General features: G+C 55.4%; 2 protein-coding genes and 1 long non-coding RNA gene across 3 annotated transcripts in view; 2 read left to right on the top strand and 1 right to left on the bottom strand.

The window, feature by feature from the left end:
• Positions 1 to 2,222: 2,222 nt before the first annotated feature.
• On the top strand, positions 2,223 to 20,357 carry LOC308531468. Its single transcript, XR_013996920.1, has 3 exons — positions 2,223 to 2,290; positions 6,400 to 6,441; positions 20,316 to 20,357. It is a non-coding gene; the product is annotated as an uncharacterized lncRNA (long non-coding RNA).
• On the bottom strand, positions 9,021 to 26,136 carry RIPOR1 (RHO family interacting cell polarization regulator 1). The gene is made up of 22 exons (XM_081108395.1): positions 26,044 to 26,136; positions 17,588 to 17,714; positions 17,317 to 17,469; positions 17,068 to 17,146; positions 15,886 to 15,909; positions 15,736 to 15,789; positions 15,445 to 15,597; positions 15,280 to 15,343; positions 15,141 to 15,184; positions 14,937 to 15,062; positions 14,378 to 14,526; positions 14,174 to 14,303; positions 12,473 to 14,092; positions 12,267 to 12,388; positions 11,368 to 11,500; positions 10,998 to 11,133; positions 10,713 to 10,874; positions 10,287 to 10,445; positions 9,952 to 10,148; positions 9,780 to 9,863; positions 9,577 to 9,667; positions 9,021 to 9,439 (listed from the first exon to the last, which is right to left on the bottom strand). Exons 2-22 carry the CDS (start codon positions 17,689 to 17,691, stop codon positions 9,342 to 9,344), a joined length of 3,882 nt encoding a protein of 1,293 aa, XP_080964521.1. The 5' UTR covers positions 17,692 to 17,714; positions 26,044 to 26,136; the 3' UTR covers positions 9,021 to 9,341.
• AGRP (agouti related neuropeptide) overlaps positions 24,996 to 26,843 on the top strand; it is a gene marked incomplete at its 5' end in the record, with an annotated part of 29,446 nt that continues 27,598 nt past the window's right edge. The window contains one exon of the mRNA XM_081108393.1: positions 24,996 to 25,353. The remainder of the gene's footprint in view (positions 25,354 to 26,843) is intronic.

Genomic DNA, 26,843 nt, shown 5'->3' with positions numbered 1-26,843 from the left:
CTAAAACAAGTTGGACACTACTGTCTTAACCCAAAGGATGGGCTTTAATGATGGAAATTTCAGGCACTTGGGGGGCAGATAGCAGAGGTATTTGGAGTGATGACAATCTGTAAGTATGTCCTGAAAAAACTGACACCAGGTCTATGCTTGAGGCAAGATAATACTAGAGATAGGTAATGTGCTTAGTAAGTGCCGTATATTAGTCTGGGGAGGCCACACTAAACCTCATGAGCATTAGTAGGTTAAAATTAAGGATGGAGAGGCAGGTAAAGGATATGGACTACAGGTGTGGGAGGAACAAAAATTGGTCACAGTACAGTAGGCATACGAGACTTCACAGTTAAACATAGATGACTTTGAAGCTTCTGCCTCTAGCTTACAGCCTTCTCTTCTTGCTTCTTTCTGGATACTTGTTCCTGGACGGCTCCCACGCCACCCTTATGGGCCTTATCACTCTCCTCCCAACCTGGTTCTCTGGGGCTCCCCATGTTCAATAAAAGATACTACCATCCATCCATCCATCACCCAGGCCAGAAACCTGGGCTTCATTCTTTCATCTCCCACATCCTGTCAATCTCCAGATCCTGTCTATTCTGCCTTCAAAACATCTCTTCATGCCGAAACCGGTTTGGCTCAGTGGATGGAGCGTCGGCCTGCGGACTGAAGGGTCCCAGGTTCGGTTCCTGTCAAGGGCGTGTGCCTGGGTTGCGGGCATATCCCCAGTGGGAGATGTGCAGGAGGCAGCTGATCGGTGTTTCTCTCTCATCGATGTTTCTAACTCTCTATCGCTCTCCCTTCCTCTCTGTAAAAAATCAATAAAATATATTAAAAAAAAAAACAACAAAAAAAAAACATCTCTTCATGCTAAGCTCTCCATCCCCACTGCCTCCATCCTGGCCCACGTCCCTATCATTTCTGACCACAGCTTCGGAGTCATCACAACTTCTTGCCTCCACATGACTGCCTGAGTGACCTTTGGAAAGCAGAGATAGGATCTCAAAATTCCCCTGCTTCAAGCCCTAGGATTGCTCCCCAGTGCCCTGGGGGTAAATTTCAAACTCCTCAACTACTCCAGAAGGCCTGGGTGACTAAGCCCCTGCTTACCTCTTTAACTCTACCCCCTCTGGCTCCTATGAATTCAGTTTGCTTACTTCCTCCACCAGCCTCACAGCTCTCCCTCTGTGTTGTCCCCTGATCAGGCTTCCCTTCCATTCCTTCATTGGGATGGGGTGGTAACAGCGCATTCTAAAGAGCTGTGTTTTATGGGGGACCATGAGGAATGTTTTGAGTGTCCAGGCTTATTCTGCATTGAACATACTTGAAATGTTTTTGAGGTTGTGTTTGAGATAAGACCAAGACATCACTTACGAAGCCTTGATATAGGGAGCCAAGCGCTAGATACAAGTGTTAGAGGTATTCATCAAAAGCTAATCTTGATCATCTATCTGTATTTGACCTTGGTTGCTGGGGATAGTAAAGACAGATGCAACCTAATTAAATAGAGAATTTCCTGGAACATGTGTTAAAAATATAGGTTCCCGCCCTATCTGGCTTGGCTTAGTGGATAAAGCATTAGCCTGCGGACTGAAGGGTCCCAGGTTCAATTCTGGCCAAGGGCACATGCCTGGTTTGCGGGCTCCATCCCCAGTGGGGGATGTGCAGGAGGCAGCCGATCAATGATTCTCTCTCATCATTGATGTTTCTATCTCTCTCTCCTCCCTTTCTCTCTGAAATCAATAAAGAAATATATATATATATATATTTTATATATATATTTTATTGATTTTTTACAGAGAGGAAGGGAGAGAGATAGTTAGAAACATCGATGAGAGAGAAACATCGATCACCCGCCTCCTGCACATCTCCTACTGGGGATGTGCCCGCAACCCAGGTACATGCCCTTGACCGGAATCGAACCTAGGACCCTTCAGTCCGCAGGCCGACGCTCTATCCACTGAGCCAAAACAGTTTCGGCAGAAATATATATATTTTTAAAAAATACAGATTCCCTCAGTGGATAGAGTGTCGGCCTGTGGACTTAAGGGTCCCAGGTTCAATTCTGGTCAAGGGCATATACCTTGGTTGCGGGCACATCCCCAGTAGGGAGTGTGCAGGAGGCAGCTGAATTGATGTTTCTCTCTCATCAGTGTTTATACCTCTCTATCCCTCTCCCTTCCTCTCTGAAAAAATCAATAAAATACATTTTTTTAAAAATACAGATTCCCTGACCCCACCCCAGACTTCTGAATTTGAATCTCCAGGACAGTTCTCAGGTGAATCTTAGAACTGGGTAAGTTGGAAAGACCTAACCTTATTTCATTTATAAGAATATTCAGAATAGCCCTAGCTGATTTGGCTCATTGGATAGAGTGTCAGCCTGTGGACTGAAGGGTCCCAGGTTCGATTCCAGTCAAGGGCACATGTCCAAGTTGTGGGCTTGATTCCGTTGTGGGGCGTGCAGGAGGCAGCCGATCAATGATTCTCTCTCATTGTTGATGTTTCTATTTCTCCCTCTCCCTTCCTCTCTGAAATCAATAAAAATATATTTTAAAAAAGAATATCCAGAATAGGCAAATCTGTATAGGTATAGATTAGTGCAGTGATGGCGAACCTATGACACGCGTGTCAAAGGTGACACTCGAACTCATTTTTTTGGTTGATTTTCCTTTGTTAAATGGCATTTAAATATATAAAATAAATATCAAAAATATGTCTTTGTTTTACTATGGTTGCAAATATCAAAAAATTTCTATATGTGACACTGCACCAGAGTTAAGTTAGGGTTTTTCAAAATGCTGACACGCCGGGCTCAAAAGGTTCGCCATCACTGGATTAGTGGTTGCTTCAGGGTGGGGATGGGGATAGGGGGATGTGAAGGCCCAAGGGATTATAGCTAAGGGGTGCAGTTTCTTTTGGGGGTTGATGAAAATGCTCTAAAATCGATTGTGGTGATGATTGCTCAATTCTGTGACTACATTAAAAGCCATTGAACTGTAGGCTTTAAATGGGTGAATTGCATGGTATGTGGACTAAATCTTTTTTTATATATATATATATTTTATTGATTTTTCACAGAGAGGAAGGGAGAGAGATAGAGAGTTAGAAACATCAATGAGAGAGAAACATTGATCAGCTGCCTCCCGCACATCTCCTACTGGGGATATGCCCACAACCCAGGTACATGCCCTTGACCGGAATCGAACCTGGGACCTTTCAGTCCACAGGCCGACGCTCTATCCACTGAGCCACACCGGTTTCGGCAACTAAATCTTAATAAAGCTGTTTAAAAACAAGTAAAACAAAAAACTTGGACCAACCTCCATAAGGGACTTGGGTGGTGCCTGTTATCTAGTAGAAGAGTCAGCAAATACTTATGGATATATACAGAATAGGGGGGAAGTAGTTTAACAGTTGTTTGTAATACAACAATCTACACTAATAAAAGAGAAACATGGTCATTGGCGTACAACCGCTACCCTTTTCATTGGCTAATCAGCGAGATATGCAAATTAACTGTCAGCCAAGATGGTGGCCAGCAGCCAGGCAGCTTGAAACTAACATGAGGTTTGCTTGCCTCAGTGATGGAGGAAACCAATGCTGCAGGTCTCTGAGCGGGCAGTTTAAGAAACTCTGTAACAAATACCACCTGACTTCAGCCAGCAGATTCGCAACATTGTAAGCAAAGGCCAGAAACCTACTTTCAGCACCGGAAGGAGGCCTAAGAGCTGGAGCCAAGCCTCAGAGTTAAAGCTGGGCCAGAATAAAAAAAAAAAAAGAAAAAAAGGAGCAGTTGGGAGCTTCAGTCACCCACCAGCCTGAAAACAGCCCTCAGCCCCTCACCCAGACTGGCCAGGCACCCCAGTGGGGACCCCCCACCCTGAAGGATGTGTGACCAGCTGCAAACAGCCATCATCCCCTCACCCAGGCTGGCCAGGCACCCCAGTGGGGACCCCCACGCTGATCCAGGACACCCTTCAGGGCAAACCAGCCAGCCCCACCCATGCACCAGGCCTCTACCCTATATAGTAAAAGGGTAATATGCCTCCCAGCACCAGGATCAGCGGAGCCATGAGGCCTCCCGGCACCAGGATAAGCGTGACAGGTGGCAGCGCCCAAAACCCCTGATCGCCCTGCGGCTCTGTGTGTGACAGGGGGCGGGGCCACAACCTCCCTATCCACCCTGCTCTATTCATGACAGGGGAAGGCGCCCCAACCGGCTGATCAGCCCTGCTCTGTGCCTGATAGGGGGGAGCTCCCCAACCCCCCCCCATGGGCCCTGCTCTGTGTGTGACGGGGTAGAGCCATAACCTCCCCATCGGCCCTGCCCTGAGTGTGAGAGTGGCGGCGCCCCAACCCCCTGATGGGCCCTGCTCTGTGGGTGACGGGGGCAGCGCCCCAACTCCCTGATTGGCCCCGCTCTGTGCGTGACAGGGTACAGAGCCCCAACCCTCCTGATGGGCCCTGCTCTGTGCGTGACAGGGGGTGGCGCCGCAACCTCCCCATCGACCCTGCCTTGAGTGTGACAGGGTACGGTGCCCCAACCCCCCAATCGGCACTACCCTGATTGTGACTGAGGGTGGCATCACAGCCTCCCAATCTCCCTGCTCTGTGCATGACAGGGGGCGGCGCCCCAACTCCCCAATCGGCCCTGCTCTGAGCCCGACCAGGGGCTGCACCTAGGGATTGGGCCTGCCCTCTGCCACCCGGGAGCAGGCCTAAGCCAGCAGGTCGTTATCTTCCGAGGGGTCCCAGTCTGCGAGAGGGCACAGGCTGGGCTGAGGGACCCCCCCTCCCCCCGAGTGCACAAATTTTTGTGCACCGGGCCTCTAGTTAATAATAATACAAGGATAAACTATTTCACGTACTCACAACTGTAAACCTAGTTTTGCCCCACCCTGTACATTGGCAGATACAAAGTAAATGAGCAATTGCAGTGGGGTGGAATTAGCACCCTACTGGGGAAGTGCAGGCTCCTGTGACAAGAGCACAGGGAGGGGCGGCTTCCTGGAGAAATCTGGGATGTCTAGGTTGAAGCCTTTCAGGTGAACAGGCTTATTAACAAGGCAAGATGAGGCGCAGGAAGAGTGTACCACGATGGGGCAAGCAAGCCCTGCCCTGAGTCTTCAGTGCAGAGCGAGAAGTTAGGTGGTAGAAGTGAGGCTGGAGAGGGGAATAGACTCAAAGGGCTTTGTGAGCCAGGTCGAGGGTGTTGGAATTTTCCCTAACGGAGAGCCCGTAGTGGTGGATTTATGTCTTAGAAGTCACTCTGACTGCGCTATGGAGAATGCATGGAAGAGGGGCAAGACCAGGGGCAGGAAGCCTGTGAGGGGGGCAGTTTTAGTGTCTACATGAGAGGCCATCGTGTCCTGGATCTGAGTGGTGTCAATGACGAGAAAGAGAAGTGGGTAGAATTTAGTAATATTTAGGGCATTTAATTGAGAGGATTCCGGTGGCTGAAATGAGGGGACAGAAGAAAAAGTCAAGGATGAGGCTCAGTTGTGTTGCTTGGATATCTGAGTAGTTGGTAACCCCAAGAGCCCTGGAGAAGAAAACGATTTTGAGATGTTGAGTGATTTGGAGCATGCTGTTCAAAAGGAGTGTCTAGTCCGTCAGCACTTGGAGATATGGGGCTCTGGAGGGGAGGAGAGTGCCATGTCAATCACTGGCCTCAGCTTAGAGATGGCAGGCAGGGGGATGGAGAAGGTGGTTCAGGGAGTGTGTTTCAAGAGCAAGGAGAAAAGGGCCTAGAATGGAATCCGGTGGAGTGATGTTTGTATAATGATGCTTGAGGAGGAGGTGGAGGAGGAGGCTTTAAGGAGACTCAGAGGAAATAACCAGAAACGTAGGTGTTAGCTATAGCAATTCATCTGCTTATTCAGCTGCTGTAAGTCAGCATTTATTGAGGTTCCATATGTCCTGGGTGCATTCAGAGACAAGTGAGACTTAACTGTTGACATCAAACTTAAACCATGGCCATCACCCCAGGACAGTCTTCTGAAACAAGAGGCCCCTTTCTTGTAGGCCGCTGACCGTCTTATTTTCTTACTGATAGATTGTCCTTCCTTAGCACTTTTACAGGCCCTGGAGTGCCTCCCAAGGTCACCCTCCTGTATTAACCAGGCCCAAAAGACCCAGGTCTAGCAGTCAAGCCTTCTGTCCATGGTGGGTGTATGGCCTGAACCGGATACTTCAAGGCTGTCAGGGGGCAGAAGGCATAAGGAAGGGAAGGAGGGAACATGTTATATGCTGAGGGTTCAGCAAATTGTACCCACACACCAGGCATAGAAACACAAGAAAATCACCTCCGCTCTGTGGGTGAGACTAAGCAGCAGTCCTCTTCCCATCTGCTTTGCCTTCACAAACATGCCTTTTTTTCTTCTTCTTTTTGGTTCTCTGCAGCTTTGAATACATGAGGAAGAAGAGCAGGAGACAGGAGGAAAGGTAAGGTTGGAAGAGGACAAGAGGAAAGGAGGAGAGTGGCGGTGGGGTGGGGAGCGGGGGTGAGCCTCCAGTGACCACCAACACAATAAATCGGATCCTGGACTACCTCAGCCTGGCCCCTTTTTTCTACAGTACACTCTTATCAGTTTCCTCCCAGGAAGAGTCCAATGATGACAGCCAAGGCATGGCTGTGGCCTTGATGGACTTGATTGATGGGGTCCTGGGAGGGTGTCAGAGGCCTGGGAGGCCCACTTCCTTCTGTTCACCCCACAGAGGCTTACGCAGGCCACACAGGACAGGTGGGCACAGACTTTCCCTACCCAGCTGCCTTTGACTCGGATGGTATCATCAACCTCCCATCAGCTGGCAGAAGGCTCCTGACGCTAAGGAGTGTGGGGCAGTAGGAATGAATGCCTCCCTGAGCCCGTATGACAGCAGGGTGGGGAGTGAGGAGTCCTGAAGCAGCAGCTTTGCCCCGTGGGAGGCACCTGTGAAGCTGTGTGTGTTGAGGGAGGGGATGTTGTACGGGAGGGCGGACAGGGACTCTCCCTGCCCTCTGTCACTTTGCAGACCTGGGCATGGGCCTGGATGCAGGAGGCCATCCAGTCTGACTTCAGGTTGCTGGTGGAGAGGGGTTGAGTAGTTGATCCACACTGCTCTAAACTAGGTAGGCTTGATGGGGCAAAGGATTAAGGCTCTTTTTTGTCTTGGCTTTGACAGTCCTTTACCTGTACCTGGCTATGCTCACAGTACCTGCCCTGACCCTTGGCTAGGGTTGACTACTAGGCTGTGGCCTGAGGACTCTACGTATAGGGGATAGGAATTTAAGAGCCCTATCCATTTCTAGCATTGGCAAGCAGTGATCTAGGGCCACTGTGACAGTTCCAGACGACCCTCAACTGGGATGATTTTTCCACCCTACATTTCTCGATGAGGCTGTCCTCTCCTGTGGGTTGAGCTGTGTGCACTCCTGCCGGCCCAGTCAGCCATCTGCACTCTCCCAGAACCCGGTCAGCCAGTGTTTACTTCCTCTTTCCCCACCACACAGGCTGTGCTTTGGATGCAAGTGGACAGTCCTGCCCTACCAGTGGGGCCACAGGGTTGGTTCTTGGACTTGAAGCAGGCCCAAGCTGTGGCCAGCTCTGGGTGCTGGCTTGGTCTCTACCACTTGTTTGCCTTCTCTACCCTCTGCCACCCCAGCCAGCCTACCACCCCAAAAAGCTGAACTACACACCATCCCTCCCATGACACCCTTCACAGTTACAGAGGGAGCACGGAGCTGTGCCTGAGTGCTGAGGGCTGTCTGCCCGCCCGCAACCCCACCAACCCCACCCGACTGGAATGAGCCACCTGCATCCACACACAGGTGTTTCCTGTGCTCCTTCCTGTTGCCGTTTCTTTCTTTCTTTTTTTTTTTTTTTTCTGCTGCTCAGCGTGGCTTCCCCAGCAGGTGGTTAAGGGCCAGCCAAACCTCTTATACACAGCTCCAAAACATGGGGGGCGGGGCTCCCTGGGGATCTGGGTCACCCCCCCCTCACAAGGAGGGACTGTTGGCACCTCATTAGCTCTGCCTGAGTGCAGGTGCACACTTTCCCCCGTCTGTCACGGAGGACTCCAGGATTGGGGAGGGCCCTGCCTGTGCACCGTCTCCCTTGCCCCTGGATAATGAAAGCTCTGGAGAGAGAAGGGAAGGGTGGAGGGCCAGTTTCTCCAGCCTTGGGTGTGGGCCTCCCTCAGGCCCTCCTTAGAACAGGCCTGCCATCCTGAAATCCCACCCCACCCTCCAGTTCCTCCCATAGAGCTCTTTGCCTTCTGGGGTTAACACACTTAACATGCGGCACCTCTGGGGAGGAGATGAACCCTCCCTGGAGCCCTGCTTCCCAAAGCAAAACAGGTCAGCTGGCTGTGGAGGACCACGGGGTTCAGTCAGGTTTGTTATTACAGAGAGGAGGTGGCTTGGGTAGAGGAGGGACTTGTTATTTAGGGTCACTGGGCAGCCATCCTGGTCTCCTGCCGCGCAGGCCCTAGCTCTTCCCCTCTGCAAAGATCTGCTCTCTCTTACTACCCAGCCCTCAAGGAGCTCCTAGTGCTCAGTGCCCTCTGTAGGAAGCTGCCAGGGCTGAGGGGAAATCTAGAAGCCTGGCATTCTCGGACAGGGTTCTGCTGCCCCCTGGTGGCCAGGAGCTCCAGCCACCACCACGCCTTTTTTCTCTGCCTGCTTTTTCCCCTTTGCCTCCTGGCAGCAGGGTGCTGGCAGCAGGGTGCTAGCCGCTGGGGAGCCATTCCCAGGACTGGCACTCTGGGCCTTCTCTAGACCAACTCCGTGGTTTGGCTCCAGCCTGGGCCCCTAGCTTCCAGGCCCAGAGCACGCCCAGCCAGCAGGCTGATCCTCAGCAACACGCCACCACCCTTTTTCTCTGCGCTCTTCTTCAAGCCCACTTCCAGCCCCTGGGCTCTCTTCCACCCAGATTTCCAGGGCAAAAGCACATGTCATTGTCACAGTTGGAGGGTGGGCATGTCAGGAAGGCCACAGCCAAAGGGTGCTGGAACCAGAAGATCAGGAGTACACTAGGTCAGGCCATGTAGGAAAGCCATTTTGCTTTTTTATTTTCTGTAAAACTCTGTAAATAAAATACAAAACCAAGGGAGGTGATGGGGCAGAGGCAGGATGGCCAGGCCCGGGGCACTGATCTGTGACAAGTGTGCTGAGCTGAGGCTGGGAGGCACTTGACTGCAGGCACTGACTCTACCAACCCCAAGGGCAACTGAAGAATATATTAGATTTTCTTGGATAGGAATACATGGGGGAGGGGTGTCTGGAACCAGCCCTCACCCTCCCTGCCACCTGGTGAGCCCTGAAAGTGGGGGGATGTGGCACTGAGAGCCAGTGTGTGGGGAGTTTAGAAGGCTGTGCTGGCCATGCTGCCGGGTCCGAAGATGCGGGGCAGGGCGTCCAGCGACTCTTCTAGCCGTCGGTGGGCAGACTGTCCCTCTTCCCCTGCAATGAGTAAGGATGGAATCAGGAGTAGCCCTAGCCTTGGTCCTCCCACCCTTGACCCCATCTCACCCCGACCCCCATCAGCCAAAATGTCCCAGAACCCTACTTGACCTTTATCTCCCAGCCCCCAGCCTCACCACACTGTTGCAGGCTCTGCCGAGCAGCTTCCCTCACAACTTCTGTGTCCGTTTGGCACAGGTACACCAGGGGCTCAATGCCCTCAGGAGCCTATCAGAGGAGGAAGCACGGAGGTGGGCCCACTGGAGCAGATGAAAAAGCCCAAGGCCCAGGGTTGGGGGGGTCCCCAGGGGAAATAAAGGGGTTGGTTGGCAGGGATCACCTTGATGCAGCCTAAGGCCAGGCAGCCAGCCACTCTCGTCTGCACGTCCTCATCCTCGAGTTGGTTCAGGAAGCACAGTAGGGCCTGGGTAGGGATAGGAGGGCACTTAGCCAGACACTGGGAGCCTGGGACTCCAGCCTTTGCCTTCAAGGGAGCCCTGCCCCACTCTCACCCTTTCCCGGAAGGCAGGGCCTAGTGACAGGCTCCGGAGCTGGGTGCTGACAGCAGCCATGACCTTGTTGTTGCCATGGACGAGCAGGGTGCTGAGGGCCCGAAGCCCGTCCCTTCGTAGCCGCCCCTCAGGTGCCAACCTCAGGGCCTTGAGCACAACAGCCTGATCATCTGAGTTCAGGTTCTGCACCAGTAACACTGAAAGAAGGACCTTGGAACAATGTAGCAGGGCAAGGAGCTTCCTGGGGTGGGGTCTTCTGTACATTCATGTCCTCATCCAGACCTCAAGGCCCACACATAGTGTTGGGCACTTGGTGATCAGGGCTACTGCCTCACCTTCCTCAGCGGTCTCCGTCACATAGGCCTCCATAGAGGGGCTGTCCAAGGTTTCCACGTAACTCCAGAACTGGAAGACAGTGAGCTGCTCTCCAGGGCCTGGCTGGGGCCTCCTGGGCAGCTTCTGCCCCAGCATATCCTCCAGAAACTTGACACACACTGTGGGAAGCAGTGCCAAAGACCTCAGGGTTTGGATGGACCCAAGCCCTTAGAGGAAAGAGTGCTCCCACCCCAGGCTCAGGTCCAGGGGCCCCTTGTCCAAACCCTACCCATCTGGGTCCTCTTGCACCAAGGCACAAGCCTTTGCTATTTCTTCTCAATGCTCAGCTCAGCACGTCTGTGTGAGCTGACCTGGCTTTCCCTGCGGTCCCATCACTGGGGATCTGAGAAGGGAGGGCAGAGGGGGCAGGTAGGCAGCCTACTTACCAGCCTCAGCTAAGCCTGGCTGGCGCAGGGAGAGCCGGGCACCATACTGATTGCAGAAGGTGAGGAGCACCTGCTTCACAGGGCAGATGAAGGGGCTAAGTCCCTCTGTGCACTGGTCCCAGAAGGTCAGGAAGCCAGGCCGAGAGGCTGAGAACTGCACCACTGTGAGGAGGTGCAAGAGACCGTCAGCAACCGAGTAGGCAGGTGGGCAGACAAGTGTAGGTGGCGTAGAACAAGGAAGGAGCTTCAGGGCAGTCACCAAGCCAGAACCCACAGAGGCTTTACCTTCCTGAGCAGAAGTTGCAGGGATTTCCCATCGCCTGCTAAGCTCGCATACCACCTCGAGCACTCGGGCCTCCCGCAGCAGTCGCTCCAGGGCCCATGCCTCCTGACAGCGTAGGGGCCCAAATGTGCCCAGTTTCTGGAGAATAGGGGTGGCCAAGTAGCTCAGATCTAAAGGTAGAACTTGGGGAGAGTGAAGCCCAGGGACTACAAGTCCAGCATGCATTGGGAGAGATTAGAGGGAGCCAGAGTGTGGGAGGTGTTCAGTAAGAGCCAGATGCCAGGGACCTGGGGCACTGGGGATGGAACTCAGAGCAGGTGTGGAGAGTTCCCTGAGGTAAAAGGAGTGTAGGGGGGATGCCACTAGTCTCACCAGTAGGAGGCGGCTGCAGTAGTACAGGTGCTGGACCAAGGCAGTGTCCAGAGCTGGACACTCCGTGCTGAGGGGGCGGGCACTGGGTGAGTTGAGGCCGTCTTCAGCCTTAGGCTCCAGGCTGCTTGGGGGCCTGAGAGAAAAATTGTGGCAACCATCTTAGGAGTACATATCACCATCTGGTCACCACTGTATTTTCATTAAGTCGTCGTCCCCCCCCCCCCCCCCTCCATCCCAGAAGGGAAGAACAGACGCACAGACAACAGACAGACAATGGGTAAGTTCACGGAGAACTTCCAGGAGAAAGGGGCTGGGACCAGCAGGTGGTAGCAGTGGTGTTCAGAGTCCATCTGCCCTGTGCCACATCCAGCTAGGACTGTGGGGTTGCAAGGGGATGGTCTATGCAATGTGAAATGCAAGGGGTTGTGGCCCAAGGGGCTCAGGACACAGGGCTGTGACCTGGGCAGCAGCAGATGGAGGAGGGGCTGGGCATGACCCTCAACTTGGAATTTTCAAAGGCCACTTGGCCACAGAGAGCTGAAGGGCCAGGCTCTCCAGGATAGCCGTGGGGAGTGCCTGAAAGGGCTCACGAGCGGATGGGGACTGGTGAGGGAAGCAGACATTGCAGGGCAAGCAGACATTGCAGGGTGGTCAGAAGCACTAGGGATAGATGGGGTTAGAAACAGGGCATCAAGGACACATGAGGCGTACATGGGAGGGATAAACAGATGCACCCACAAGCAAGTCCACCCCTCCTGTCCACTTCCAGTCTGGCTGCACTACTCATATGCTCCACCTGGCCCCACCTCACCTTTCTCCTTTCTTGCCTTACTCCCTTCACCTGGACTCACCTCACTTATTCCCCCTCACCTAACCCCATCTCACTTAGCCCCCGTCACCTGTCTCCAGGACCATCGTTGTCTTCATCTTCATCCTCATTGAGGAAGCTGAAGCTCTCCAGGGCATGCTCCACAGTGATGCTAAGACTGGAGGCCCGGCTGCGAGTCAGGCCTTGTCTCTGCTGCGGTTGTGAAGGGAGTCAGAGCTGTTGCCATGGCCTGGCTGCCCTTCCTGTGCTGCCACAGCCCAACCCGGCCCTCCTTACCATGAGCAGACTCTCCAGGCGGATCACCTCCTGCTCCAGGCCCTGCAGCTCTGGGAACTGGCCACGATAGTCATCCAGAGCAGCCATTAGGGCCCCCAGTGCCTCCTCCAGCCTCCTGTCTCCAGCTCCTCCCGTTGCTCCTGGAACTGGGGCCTGGGCAGTCGTGGCCGGGCTAAAGTCTGAATGCTGGGGCCCAACGGTTAAGGGTGAGGGAGGGGGGCTTGGGTTCTGAAGGATGGGCTCTGGGGGGTCTGGGGAAGGGCATGTAAGGGGTTCCAAACTGGAGCAGGCAGGGCTTGGGTGGGAGGTGCTTGGGGCTATGGGATCTGCCTGAGTGCAGGGAGTAAAAGCTGGATGGCTATGGGACAGTGGGTTGGGGTCTGTGTGTGCAGAGGGGCTGGGGAGCGTGGCAAGGTCTAGAGAAGTGGAAGGGTTTACAGTTATAAGGGTGGGGCTTGTGACAGGTTGGGTGGGGCTCCTGGTGGTCTGGACTGGGTCCTTAGCATCGGTGGTTGGACTTACAGTAGTGTGAGTTGACATACTGGCTTTGTGAGTAGGGCTTGCGGTAGTGTGGGTGGAGCTTGTGGTGGTATGGGTGGGGCTTGTGGTGGTGTGGGTGGGGCTTGTGGTGGTGTGGGTGGGGCTTGTGGTGGTGTGGGTGGGGCTTGTGGTGGTATGGGTGGGGCTTGTGGTGGTGTGGGTGGGGCTTGTGGTAGGCTGGGCTGGGCTCTGGGCACTTGGTGTAGGGCCTGGAGTAGTGGGGGTAGAGAGTATGGGCTTGACGGTGGGGCTTGTGACAGTATTTGTCAGGTTTGTGACAGTGTGGCTGGGGCTTGTGGTCTGGCCTGGGCCTGTAGTGTTGGGGCTAGGGCCTGCAATAGTGAGGGTAGAAAGCACTGACTTGTGGGTGGGACTTGTGGTCTGGCCTGAGCCCATGGCAATGGGGGTAGGGCCTGTAGCAGTGAGGGTAGAGGGCTTGGGCTTGTGGGTAGAGCCTGTGGCAGGGTGAGTGACGCTTGGAGCACTGCTGGTAGGGCTTATGGCACTACAGGTAGAGCTTGAAGTGGTGTGGGCGGGACCTGGAAGTTCAGGAGAGCTAGAGTCTGGAGTCTTGTGGAGAGAGTTTAGATATACAGATGGGACAGGGTCTGTAGATGTGTGAGCAGGGCCTATTGCACTGAGAGTGGGGCTTGTGGCAGAATGTCCAGGGTCCAGGGCAAGAGGGTCGGGACCAGGATGCTCCCTATGGGTGGGATCTGGGTGTGCAGGTGGGTTAGGTCCCTGGCTTTCTAGGCCCTCAGCCTCTACTGAAGCTTCCGCCAAGGCAGCATCCACACTGGCCTCACTGATGTGGCTGAGAGTCCGGCTGTAGGGGGCATGCCCATTGGCCAGGACTGGGGCCATGGCTCCCTCCTCATCCGTGGGCCCGGAGGTGGGGGTCTGAGGCCTACGGAAGGCAACTTGGATGGGCAGAGGCTCAGGCTGCTGCACCAGGGGCTTTGGGGCTGAGGAGTGGCGGGCAGTGCCCGAGAGCTGCGGACTGGATGAATCGTCCGAAGATTCAGATGACAGGGACCATGCTGTCCCATTCTCCAGCTCCTCCTGCCGCCTCAGCATATTCTGGGAGAGAGGAAAGGGCATTTCAGGACCATTTTCAGACCCCTGGGGGATGGTGGGTCCTGAGCCTGGGTTGTGACTCACATAGAAGGCCTGTTCCCGAAGCGAGGGAGTGTCTGGTGGGCTCTGGCTATAGGTGGAGAAGCGCTTGGTGACTGTGGAGGCCTTGTTGACAGTAGAAGCAGCTGAGGGCTGGTCATCTTTGTCGAAGGGGCTGGGGAGGAAAGAGGCTGTTAGCAGATGCCATTGGCTCCTGTCCCTGTCCCCAAGCTCCTCAACCCCACCAACCTCCATGTGACTTCCAGGCTGAGTTTGATGGTGCCGAGGTCATTGATGTCCACAGCCACAACCTGGGGCAGGGCGGCAAACAAGTCCTTGGTCTCGCAGGAGACGCTGCCTACAACCACGTGGTTGGCCAGGCCCTTCAGCTCTGTCACCTATAGCCAAGAATGCATCATAGGGTCACAAGAGTGTAGAGGTCATGAGATCATGGGACATCAAAAGTCTGAATTTGCATAGAGGTTTTGCAATGGTCACGGGGTCATGGGGTCATGAGGTTACAGGGATGGGAGTTCTCTGGGTAATGGAGCCATGGAAGCCTGAAACACATTGTGAGCATGGGGATCAGAGAGGTCTAACCTTGTAGTCATTGAGGTCATGAGGATCACAGCCTCATGGGGACTTAGGGGGTCAAATAGGCACAGGGTCAGAAGATCATGGCATCACATATTCACAGGGCCATGGAGCCAGGAGGGGTGGGTCACAGGGTTGTAAGGGTCAAAAGGGGTTCACAGGGTCCGGGAGTTACAGGATCATGTGTCCTGTGGTCCTGGGCAGAGACATTAACCTTGATGGACAGGAATTCCGTGAGCAGAGGAAGAAAGACGGTTTCCTCACTGTCCCACACCTGCTTTCCACTACCCTCAATGCGGCCCCGTAGTTTCCAGCGCTGACGCCCGTATTTCATGCAGATCTAAGGGAACAAGCAGGATGAGGCAGCCCTTGGTGTTGTGCCCCTGCCATCCCAGCCCTTCCCTGCACATCCTCATACCTCATACTGATCACCCACACACAGCCTGGCGAAGCCAGCCAGTCCTGGGAGTGGAGGAAAAGAAGAGCCATGTTGAGGGAGGGGTCTCAGGCACACACTTCCCTCTCCCTGCTACGGGTCTGCCCCCACCACTCAGTACCTTTCATCCGGAGATGGAACTCTCCCAGCTGTGCCTCCAGCTCACTCTCCAGCAGACACATGCTCTGGGAGGGACAGGCAAGGACAGGAGAGGGTCAGCAGTAAGTCCCCTCTCGCCAGCTCTGCCATACCCTGAGCCTCTGCCTCCTGGGCACCCATCCCTCACCTCTGTGTACTCCCGATGCCCACGCGTGGCCTCGGCCAAGCTGTCCCGGGCCTCACGGCTCCCTGGGGACCCGGCGGTGTAGGCACGGACCATGTTGTAGGCACCGTCCCGGAGACGCCGCTGGACGCAGTATGCCTCATATAGCTCGTCGATCTGGGCAGGTGAGTGGAGTGGCAGTGGGGGGATTGAGACTCACTACTGGCATTGCTCACCCAGGGCCGAGTACCCCCATTTCCCTAAGACACCCAACCCCAAAACCCGCACATGTATTCATGCATGCTGCATATGTACCTTGCTGGCATGGAACTCCAGCCGTCGCATGAAGCGTTCAATGGACTTGACTTGCTGGGGGAGAGGTGTGTCAGGAGGAGCCTGAAGCCCAGGGCCCTTTATCCTCCCCCATGAGCCAACCTCTTCCAACACCATTCTCTATATACTCACCTTGTCTAAGTCATACAGGAAGCCCTGCAGGGAAAGATGAGAGGGAGCACTTAGAAGGTATAGTATGTGTTCCAGCGTGGCACCTGCTATTCAAACCCATCTAGCTCCTCTCCTTTTTTTTTTTTTTTTTTTTTTTTTAAGAGAAGAAGAGGGAGGGAGAGAGAGATAGAAACATCAATGATGAGAGAGAATCACTGAATGGCTATCTCTTGCACAGCCCCTACTGGGGATCGAGCCTGCAACCCAGGCATGTGCCCTTGACTGGAATCGAACCTGGGACCCTTCAGGGAACAGGCCAATGCTCTATTCACTGAGCCAAACTGGCTAGGGCTGGCAGGCTAGCTCCTCTCCTTTACAGCCTTCCTCCCCCTCACACCATAATCCACAGCCACTCCAGTCAAAGCAGGAATTGACCAACCTTTCCACATGCCTGAACTTTGCTGGGTACTGGTGACAAAGATATGGTCCCCAAGACCCCTCCAGCACCCTTCCCCCCATTTCTTCCCTGGGGTCCCTCCCTTAGCCCACTCCCTTCCCTGCAACCCCTAGGAAGGGAGCTCTGTGCCTCATGAGTGGTTCCCTCTACCAGGGAACTCCTATTCATCCTTCAAAACCCAGCAGAAGTGTCTCCTCCTTTGGGAAGCCCTGAGCTGTCCCCTAGGAAGAACCATGGCTCTCCCTCAATACCACTACAGTATAATCTCCTGTTATTCATGTCTGTGGGGGTCCACCCACCCCACTGGGAGCTCACATGGGCAGGCACTGGGTCCCAGGCAGAAAGTGCACAGTCTGGGGAATGTGGGGATAGAAACTTCCCCAACCTTTCTTAGAGGGGAAGGGAGAAAGGGAGAGAGATAGAGAGTCAGAAACATCGATGAGAGAGAAACATCGATCAGCCGCCACAGTCCCCATCGGGGATGTGCCCTTAACCAGAATCAAACCTGGGACCCTTCAGTCTGCAGGCTGATGCTCTATCCACTGAACCAAACCGGTTTCGGCCCCCAACCTTTCTTAATATCCCCTTTTCTAGTCACACCTAGACCAAGTCAAACCAGAAAACAGCCTTGATGTCACCCAGGACTGGCCCTGCCCAGTCCCCCGTGTCCCCCTCCCGCCACCCCCCCCCCCCCAAGGGCAAAAAGCATTAGTAGTCCAGGGCATCCTCACCAACCCTTCACTCACCAGGCGGGAATTCCTCTTGGATTCCTTTATCTGCACTTGGAGTTTCTCCTGCTCCTGCTGGTGTACTTCCAAATAGGCCCTGGGGAAAGGGGTGACAACAAAAATGAGCTTACCTCTACAGCCTCCAGCTGCCCAGGGCGCGGGCAGTGGGGAGAGGGCGTGAGGCTGGGGAAGGTTCCCACTAGCAGAAAGAGGACGGGCGGGGGGGGGGGGGGGGGGGGGCGGGGGGCTAGGGAGGGAGTAGCTTACGTCAGGCCCCGCTTGAGCGCAGCGTACACCAGGTCCAGCCGCTCTGGCTGCGGGACCTTGGGGGCTGGGTGCGCCACTGCAAACATCCTGGACACTCGAGAGAGCGCAGGGGCCTTCCGCGGGGGCCCTGGGGGACTGAAGGCCGGGAAGCTCCTGAAGAAGAGGCTGCACTCAGAAAGGGCCAGGAAGGAATCCCCCAAACCCTCACTGCACACTCAGCTCCAACCCAGTCCGACCCTCTTGACCCCATCAGCCCCCCTCCGCTGCGTACCTGGGCCCCCGCTCGTGGCTGCCGAGGACGCCTGCGAAGGACTGGCTCCTATTGACCCGGGCGCTGAGCAGGCGGCGCTGCGGCCGCACCGACAGGGACATCATGGAATGAGTCCGCGCGGGGCTCCCTGGGGGTGGCGAGGGCGGGTGTCCAGCGCCAATCGGGCCCTTGAACCCCCACCCCGCGGCCCGTCCTTCGTATCCTATTGTTGCCGGACACGGCCTGACGACGGGAGTCCAGCAACCCCGCCGGCCACTGCGCTAATGACAGGGCTGCCTCGGGCGTCTCGGCCTTGGACTCTGCGTGGCCTCGGCTCGGCCCCCACTTCCTGCAGAGGTGCAGGCTCCGCCCGCCGCAGGGGGCAGGAAGGGGGGTCGCGCGGGGACCCTCCCCCGGCTGGGAAGGGGCAGGAAAGGGGCGGGGCGCGCGAAGAATGTGCGGAAGCGCCTGTTTACCCGGGGGCGGGGCAGACTCCGCAGCCCTGCCCCTGGTCTCCCCCCAAAGTGGACCAGGAGCTCCGCGCCCGCACCCAGTCAGGCCGCTGGAGGTCACCTGGCGGGGCGGGGTGCACGCTTTGAGCCCAGCGGAGCTGCCCGACAGGCCCGGCCGGCGCGGGTTTGGCTCCTGCGACCCGCCCGCTCCGGGTAAGCTGCTCCCTTCCAGCCCCCATCGGTTCCCAGGCGCCCAGACGCCAGGGCCCTCCCGGCGCCCAAAGCCGGGGGATTCCCAGAGTGGGGGGCAGTGCCGAGAAGTGCCCCGCCCCCTTCACTTTCCAGCTTCTCCGACCTGTAAACTGAGTCACAGACGCTTTCGACCGCGCCCTTAGCAGGAAGAGATCTGCCATGGACCCCCACCCCTCTCCGGAGAAACACGCACCCCTAGCCCCCAGAATCCGGCCCACACCCCGTGGAGCTAGCTCCTGAGCCTTCGCAACCCCAGGCCGGGTCCTACCTTTCTTCTTGGTGTTCATGGTGGGTCCGGGACAGCCCCCCCACGCCCCGCGCTTGTTCCCACGCCCCGCGTCCCCGCCGGACCAGGGCCACTCGTCGCCCGCCAGGCTGGGCTGCGCGCTCGCTCCCAGGGACTGGCTCGGGCTTCAGCTCTTCTCGGCGCCGCCCCCCGCCCAGTTCCTGCCGCCTGACTCAGCCCGCCGGGATGGGGCGGGACGGGCGCACCAGGGGGGCACCCGGGCCTCGGCCTGCCCCGCCTCTGGGAGGGGTGCCTGGAGGTTCCCCTCCGAGAGGGGACTGGCGGGGATCTTCGCGGGTGGGATCAGCAGTGCGGGTAAAGGGAGTTAAGCCGTGAATGTGGAAGGATAAATAGAATGACACTGAGGGCGCTGCCTTGAGCGCAGTTTGGCATAGGGGACTCACAGCGCGGCTGTTGAGGCGTGTTGAAAAAGGGCTGAACACACAGAGGGCTGAGAGTTGGGGTTCTGAGTGTGAAGGCTAGAGAGTGGCAGCTGCGTGGAGGGGCTGTGCCGATGGAGGGCATACAGTCAGGCGCTGACCATGAGGGGTCAGAGAGGCTGAGAAGGCAAAGGAGCTAAAAATGTGGGATATTCTGTGTTGCTGCCCTGAGAAGGAAGCAGAGAAAGAACTGGGTACAGCCCCATGCACCCCAACCCCTGCCCATCACCCACAGAGGGGGTGCTCAGTCTGGGCACTCTCCCTCCCCACCGCCCCAGGTCCCAGGCAAGAGAGCCCACTGTCCAGCCAGGGCCTCCTGTCTAACAGAAGCTGCTTCCTAGGGCAGAGCCCCGTCCTTCTGGCCTCCAGCTCCCATGGGCCAAATCCCCATAGTGTGAGCCCTTTCCTGGTCCAGTAACTCTTCTTTGAAAACCCCTTGTTGCCTAGAGGTGGTAGCTCAGTGGTTGAGCACTGACCCATTATGAACCAGGAGGTCACAGTTCAATTCCTGGTCAGGGCATATGCCCAGGTTGCAGGCAGCCAATCAATGATTCTCTCTCATCATTGATACTTCTATCTCTCTCTTTCCCTCTCACTTTCTCTATAAAATCAATTTTAAAAAATAATTAAAAAAAAAAAAGAAAACCCCTTGTCCACCTCCAACCAGGATAGAGGCCACCATGCCTAGGGTCCACTGGGCATCCCATGTCCTCAGAGGGGCAGGTGCTCTTCCATCTCCAACATTCTTGCTCCTTGATGCTTAGTTCTGTTGCACTGGGCTTCCTTTCTCCCCAAGAAGCTAGGGTGGACTCAGGCATCTACATTTCCAAAAAGCCCACCAGCCCTCTATAGATTCAGATGCCAGATGTCCAAGGACCCCAGTTTGAGAAATGCTATTGCCTATTCCCTTCTTGAAAAATGGGTGCTATGCACCCTACATCGGCAAATATGCACTCAGTGAACTGCCTGTCCAACATTGGCCTCTGCATCCTTCAGCTCCCCACTCCCCAGCCACGGAAACACCCCAGCCTTATCACCTGGCTCCGGAAGGCCCCTTTCCTGAATCACAACCACACTGACTACAACCTTCAGACTCTCCGTCACCCCCACCTCATCTGCTTCTACCTGAGACCTCTGGGGCTCTCAGCTGATTTATTCAACTATTCACTGAATGACAACCCTGGGCACTGCCCCCAACCCAGGGAAGAGGGCCCACATGACTCTAGCATGTGCCAGTAACTGGAGATACAGCCGGAATTGCACAGACACCACCCTGCACAGAGCTCACAATCCGCCTCTGCTTTCTTTCCCTCTGCCAGCTCCCTCCTACCTTCTCTTCCCTACCTTCCCTGCACACCCTTCTCCCAGCCTGAATCCACAGCCATGACTCGTCACTCGCCTGCTGCTAATATCCCCAGCACTCTGTGCTTCTTCCTACCTGGCAGAAACCAACCCCGGACAACCTGACTCCCTGACTTCTCTGCACCTGCACACAGGCTGGCAGGAGCTGCCAGAGGCCTTGGCCCAGAAGCTGAGCTGGAACTACAGAGCAATTCTCAACCTCGGCCGGGCTCTCATTTCCCGCTGGAGAAATCCTAGTCAACTCTCTCCCTTCTCCTAGGAGTGTTTCAGATGGTTCTCCACAGGCCTCAAACAAATGCAAGTCACTCCCACATAAAAAATGAAAACAACCCTGGCAACTACCCAAATGGCCATCAGTTGATAACGGAATGCTCTACAACAAAAAGAATAAACTACATGCAACAATATGGATGAATCTTACAGACATGATGTGATGCTGAGTGAAAGAAGCAAGACCACAAGAGAGGATATAGGTATGATTCCTCTGATGCAAAGTTCAGAAATGGGCCAAACTCATCTAGGGTTATAGAAATCAGAATAGTAGTTACCCTTGAGAATAGTAGTTACCCTTGAGGGCTTCCAGGGAGGTGCTGATGTTCAATTTCCTAATCTGGGTTTTATTTCCTAATCCTATGTAGTTGTGTTCCCTTGTGAAAATGTATCAAGCTGTACCACTGAATGTGCCCGTTCTGTATGCATATTATATTTCAAATCAAGCTGACTTTAAATAAATAACTACACAAAGAAATGAGACCCTCTGTGGACCCATGATTTTTTTTCTAGCAACCCCACCCCTCACCCCCTTTCAGAGCCAAGTTTTCGGAAGAGATGTGTGCTTCCATTCCCTCTCCACACCACCCGCTCCTCTTCTCATCCTAGACCGCCTTCTGTACCCACCACTCCCTGCCTGGTCTGGGCGAGGTCACCAGTGCCTCCCTGCTGCTGAATCCAGTGTCCAATGTTTAGTCCTTGTTCTGCTTGATCTCCGCAAAGCTTTTCACTCTGTGGCTCTCCTCCTCTTCCATAAGCCCTTCCTTCCCTTGAATTTCAAGAGGCAACATGCCCCTGGTCTACCACCGCTCTCTGGCTGCACATCTTATTTTCCCACAGAGGATCTGTCTTTCTCCCCATCCCCAACTGGGGCTCATTCTTCCCACCCTTGGGCTGTGTACACCTCCCACAGTTCAATGCCATCTAAATGTTGCCAGCTTCCTTATCTCTTCTTTGTCCAAACTGCTCTTCTGAGCCTCAGGCCTGTGTTTCCAACTGCCTGCCTGTTGTCTCCCCGAAGCTGAATGACAGTGTGGAGTGGGCTTATAGGGATGTGCTGACTTGGTAGTTCCCAAACTGAATTCACCACTTCCCTCCACTGTCTATTGATCCAGTTCCATGAGACAGAAACTAGGAGTCATTCTGGATGCCGCAGTTTCTGTTACCCTCCACATCCACCAAGCCACCACCTTCTGCCACCTCTGGATCCTGCCCCCTCTCCTCTACCCCAACAGGTAGAATTCAGGTCCAAGCTACACCAACTCTCACCTAGAACCCTACTGCAGCATCTTAATGAACTCCCCGTCTCCACTCTTACCGTAATGATCCATTCCTTTTCAGAGAGAGCAGACAAGAGGGAGGGAGAGAAACATTGATGTGTCTCTCTGACATCAACTGGTTGCCTACCGCAAGTGCCCCAACCAGGGGCAGGGAGTGAACCTACAACCAATGTACACGCCCTTGACAGGGAATCAAACCTGTGACCCTTGGGTGCACAGGCCAGCGCTCTAACCACTTAGTCACACGGGCCAGGCTGATCTATTCTTTATTCAATAACAATAGTGCTCTCCTTAAAATTCCAGTCACCTGACAATGCCAAAAACAGTGCTTTACCTAGTGCTTTCTATAGGCCAGGCACTACACCAGGGATGGCGAACCTTTTGAGCTCGGCGTGTCAGCATTTTGAAAAACCCTAACTTAACTCTGGTGCCGTGTCACATATAGAAATTTTTTGATATTTGCAACCATAGTAAAACAAAGATTTATATTTTTGATATTTATTTTATATATTTAAATGCCATTTAACAAAGAAAAATCAACCAAAAAAATGAGTTCGCATGTCACCTCTGACACGCATGTCATAGGTTCGCCATCACTGCACTACACTGTAATTGACAAACATAATTTCATTTAATTCTAGCACCAACCTTTTTTTTTTTATTTTATTGATTTTTTGCAGAGAGGAAGGGAGAGGGATAGAGAGTTAGAAACATCGATGAGAGAGAAACATCGATCAGCTGCCTCCTGCACACCCCCTACTGGGGATGTGCCTGCAACCAAGGTACATGCCCTTGACCGGAATTGAACCCGGGACCCTTCAGTCCGCAGGCTGACGCTCTATCCACTGAGCCAAACCGGCTAGGGCTCTAGCACCAACCTTATGGGGTATGTCTTATTAGTTCCATTTCATAGATGAGAAACCTGAGGCTAACTGGCTATGGGCAAGACATTCCTTCACCTCTTTGGTCTTCGGATACCCCTCTGTTAAACGAGGGTAACAATAATAATAACAACAGCTCTGTCACAGGGCTATTGGGGGAATGAAATGATATACTTTCCTCCATAAGGGGTGCTTGGGGAAGGCAGAATTGCATGTGAGGTAGGGAAATTGGGGTGGACACACTACCACACTGAAAACACAAATATTAATTGTTGTTATTAACAATTATTAACCTGCCCAAGATTACACAGCTGGTAAATGGCAGGGCCAGGATTCAAACTCAGGAGGCCGGACCGCAGGACTCTAAATCTTTAATGTCCCTCTATTCTGACTCTTGTGAAATATCCATGGGTAACTTCCTGCTTCAAAGATAAAGTCCAAACTCTCTAACATGACCCACAAGACTGACACTTTCCTCAGATACCTTCAATCACTCCTCCCCTCACAGTCCCCTGCTCCCCCCATGGTCTTTCTGTTCCAGCTACTGAGATTCTCTCTCAATACCTGCAAGGCTCTTCAGCATTTGAGCAGCATCCCCCATTGCTCCTATACACTCTTCCAATTACTTTCGCCCTGACCAATTTCCCTCTCCTTTTTCAAGTCTTACCCTATGACTTCTTCCTCCAGGAAGTCTGCCTGGGGTTGGTTCCCCTTTTAGGTATCTCATAACTTCTCCCTCTGATCCCTGAGGCCACATAACTAGGTCTTCAGTTCTCCTTTAGGGTCTGTCTTCCAACCAGACTGTGAACTCTGGAGATTGGGGCCTGTCGGTTTGGCTCACTGCAGTACCCTCTGGGCCTGAAGGAGGCAGGGAGCTGAATGGGGGGGGGGGGGGGGGGGGTGGTGAGTGAGCTGAGCTGCCCAGACACAGGAACAGCAGATCCTGAGCTATTGGAGGGGTAGATTTCAAGTCTGGCCTACCCTAACTCCCATACCGCACATACAAGTTTCCCTGTCCCTTCCCCACTTTCTCATATCAGCAAGTAAGTTTCTACTCCCTGGGATGGGGCAAGGTAGTGGTCCCCTGGAATTCTGGAACTGAGTGGGTGGGCTGGATCAGAGCATGCGGAATGTCCCATCGATTTTCTTTCTCTGACTCGGGCTTTGCTGCCACCAACCCAGCCCTGTCGTCCCACAGGGACCAGGATGTATTACTGTTGGTCCAGACTCCTCCCAAGTGACTATCGGCATATCCATCTGAGTGACCATTTCATGGGGTGGATTGGCAGGATCTCCCTCTGCTGCGGGGAAAGGAAAGAACTGAATCCCTTGAGCCGGGGGTTGGCTGACAAGAGCCAGTGGATTCTCTGGACTCACACCAGCCCTGAAGTCTGCTCTGGACGTGGGAAAGAACCCAGGTCCCAAAGGTGACAGGGCCTGCAGTGGAGCTCTGGCCACCTTCATGACTCCAGATCCTGCGACCCCCAATGCCCTCTACACACCCAAACTGGTGCACTTGTGTGAGACAGGAGGTCCCACCACCTGCACGGCTCAGCTCAGCGGTTTGCCAAGCCGATCAAACCAGGCCAATCGCCTCTTTGGAAGTCCCAGTCCAGCCCCGCCCCATTGCCCAGCCACGACAGCCCCGACTGAGGTAAACAGAAGCTAAAAATAACCCGGGCGAGGGGGGCTGTAAGGGAGAATGGGGTCCTTCCTGGGCCTGCCCGGGTCTCCATGGCAATGCCCCAAACCCGGTTGCTGACGTCATGCCAAACGGCTGGAGCAGGGAGGGAGAGGGGCGCAGCACGGCCTGGGACCCCCCACCCCGGAACCAGGCGGAGGCAGCCCGGTGGCCTCACTTCCTGCCGGCCCCCTCCCTAGTCAGCTGGTCACATTCCCCAGCCGGCAGGCTTCCTGGGGCCAGCGGCGTGGAGTCCCAGGCTCTGCGAGGGGTTGCCCTGACTCAGCGGCACCCTACCCGCCAGCTTTTCCACCCGGGAGGAACCATCCTGGCACCCTGCGTGTTCCTCCCTCCCCCACTCAAGTTCAGGCTCCCAGCTCTCTGGCTGCTGCCCCAACAGGATCCAGGACTCAGAGTGAGGGTTGAAGTGGGAGCTAAGTCAAGCCTCCTAGTGTCTTGCTGGAGTATTTTGTACTTCACTCTCTGGTTCTCATCCTCCTCCCTCCTCCCCTTCTCCCCCTCCTTGCCACGGAGGTGGATAGTACATGCAGAGGCAAGAATTTTAATTCCCACTTCTCCAAACCAGCTGTGTGACCTTGAGAATGCTACTTAACCTCTCTGGGCCTGTTTCTGCATCTGCCAGATTGCCAGAACCCTCCAAGAAGGCTGTGGGGGCGCTGAATACTACAGACCCCGGGCCAGGCCCCACTGATGGTGCCTGGGCACCGTTATTGTTATATGAGACTGCACCTAGAATGTGCTCACCAGCCAGCCTGAACATCCTTTAGGAGCAACCGGTAGAACTGGCCTGGAAGGGTCAATCCCAGAAGTTGCACTCAGGCCTCACCGGGAGAGGAGGGTGCTGAGACCGAACTCATCCCTGGTGAGCAGCCCCTTCCCCAAACCAGTTCTGCAGGGTCTTCAGGCCTGGCTGCTTGCAGAGACCCCACACCAGCCTCCAATTCCCAGGGACAGGGGCTGTTCTCCCACCGCGCAGGGGCGATCCTCTCCGGCTTCAGCCGCACCGGGTTTGGGCGGAAAGCCCAGGCCAGGCTCGGACACCTCGGGCCAGGCCCCAAAGCGGCTTAGGTCGGTCGGTGGGGCCGGGAAGATGAGCTCATCTTGGAGGCCGACTTGGACCCCTTTTCGCCTCCTCCCCATTCCTAGCTCAGCCTCTCCAGGGGCGAAGGCGGCGGGGCTCCCGGGAAGCGACCATGCCAGGGCCCAGGCTGGTGCCGAGGGCCCGCCCTCAGGCCTGGCCCTCTCCAGAGCCCGGGGCACCGGCCGCCTGGGACTTGCTGTGGGTTGGGAGGAGGCAGCTCCGGGCGCGGTAGGGCCGCCGGCGACGGCTTTTGTGGGGTGAAGCTGCGTCCTCCGCGCCCAGGGGGAGGGGAGGAAAGACACCGCGCGGCCCGGGGCCCGGGTATGGGGAACAGGGCCGCAGCCAGGGCAATAGATCCGGGACCTACGGGGCGGCGCTGGCTGGGGACTGGGGGGCAAGGGGGGGGGGCATCGGACCCGCTGCTGCAGCCCCCACCCGGTCACGGCTCCCGGAAACGGCGGGGACACTCACATGGCGGAGCTGGGCTACGCGGACCTCGCGCTCTCTCCGCTGCCTGGCCTGGTCGCACCGCAGCTGCCGCTGTCGCCGCGGCCGGCGCCCGCCTCTCCCAGCGCCCGCCGCCCTGCAGCCCCGCTCCTCCCCCGGCCCGTTGGGCCCCACCCACTGCGCTCCCGCAGCTCGGGCACCCCCGAAGGCGCCCACTGCTGGCTCCGCCCTCTGGGCTAACGGGGCAGCCGGTGGCCCGCGGAGTCCACCAGCCTGCGGGTAGGCGGGACCCTGGCGGACGTCAGGGTGGCGAGAGCGCTCGGATCGGCGGGAACAGGGCGGCTCTACGGGCACCGCTGGCCAAGGCAGTCCCATTGCTTCCCACTCATACCCCCAAACCGGGTTCGTCCGAGAGCCCCACTTGCTGGTCCCCGCCTCAGATTCCATGGCCTCTAGAGACTTTTCAGCACCTCTTCTCCCCACCCCCAACCCCCAATCTGTGACCGCCTGAAACAGTTCCTGGTGCGGCCGCTGTTGGGTTGGGTTCGTTAGAGGAAGGAATCAGGGCCAATTTCAAAGGGGAACAGGGAGGCCTGAATCCTAGCCTTGGACCCCTTCAGCCATGCCTTCTGGGCCAGCCTCGGTTTCCCTGCTGTGGAGGCAGGTTGCCGCCATCTGGGCTCTGAGCCAAGCCAGGCAGTCACCCTTCATTGGGTAAGACATCTAGGGAGTCTTAGGCCTTGCTCTTAGCATGGATGAGTTATCCGGGCTTGGGGCACATGTTGGCCACCGGGGCCAGAGCCCAGTCCTTTCCCATGAGGGGT

Source organism: Myotis nattereri (genome assembly GCF_964212035.1).
Source record: "Myotis nattereri genome assembly, chromosome: 15".
Lineage (NCBI taxonomy): Eukaryota > Metazoa > Chordata > Mammalia > Chiroptera > Vespertilionidae > Myotis > Myotis nattereri.
This window is presented reverse-complemented; position numbering and strand designations above follow the sequence as displayed.

Coding starts and splice junctions, on each gene's coding strand:
- RIPOR1 (XM_081108395.1), bottom strand. CDS start 17,691: ATGATGTCCCTGTCGGTGCGGCCGCAGCGCCGCCTGCTCAGCGCCCGG. Junction 15,185..15,279: donor GTTCCATCTCCGGATGAAAG/GTACTGAGTGGT, acceptor CTCCACTCCCAG/GACTGGCTGGCTTCGCCAGG. Junction 11,134..11,367: donor ACTGCAGCCGCCTCCTACTG/GTGAGACTAGTG, acceptor CCTATTCTCCAG/AAACTGGGCACATTTGGGCC.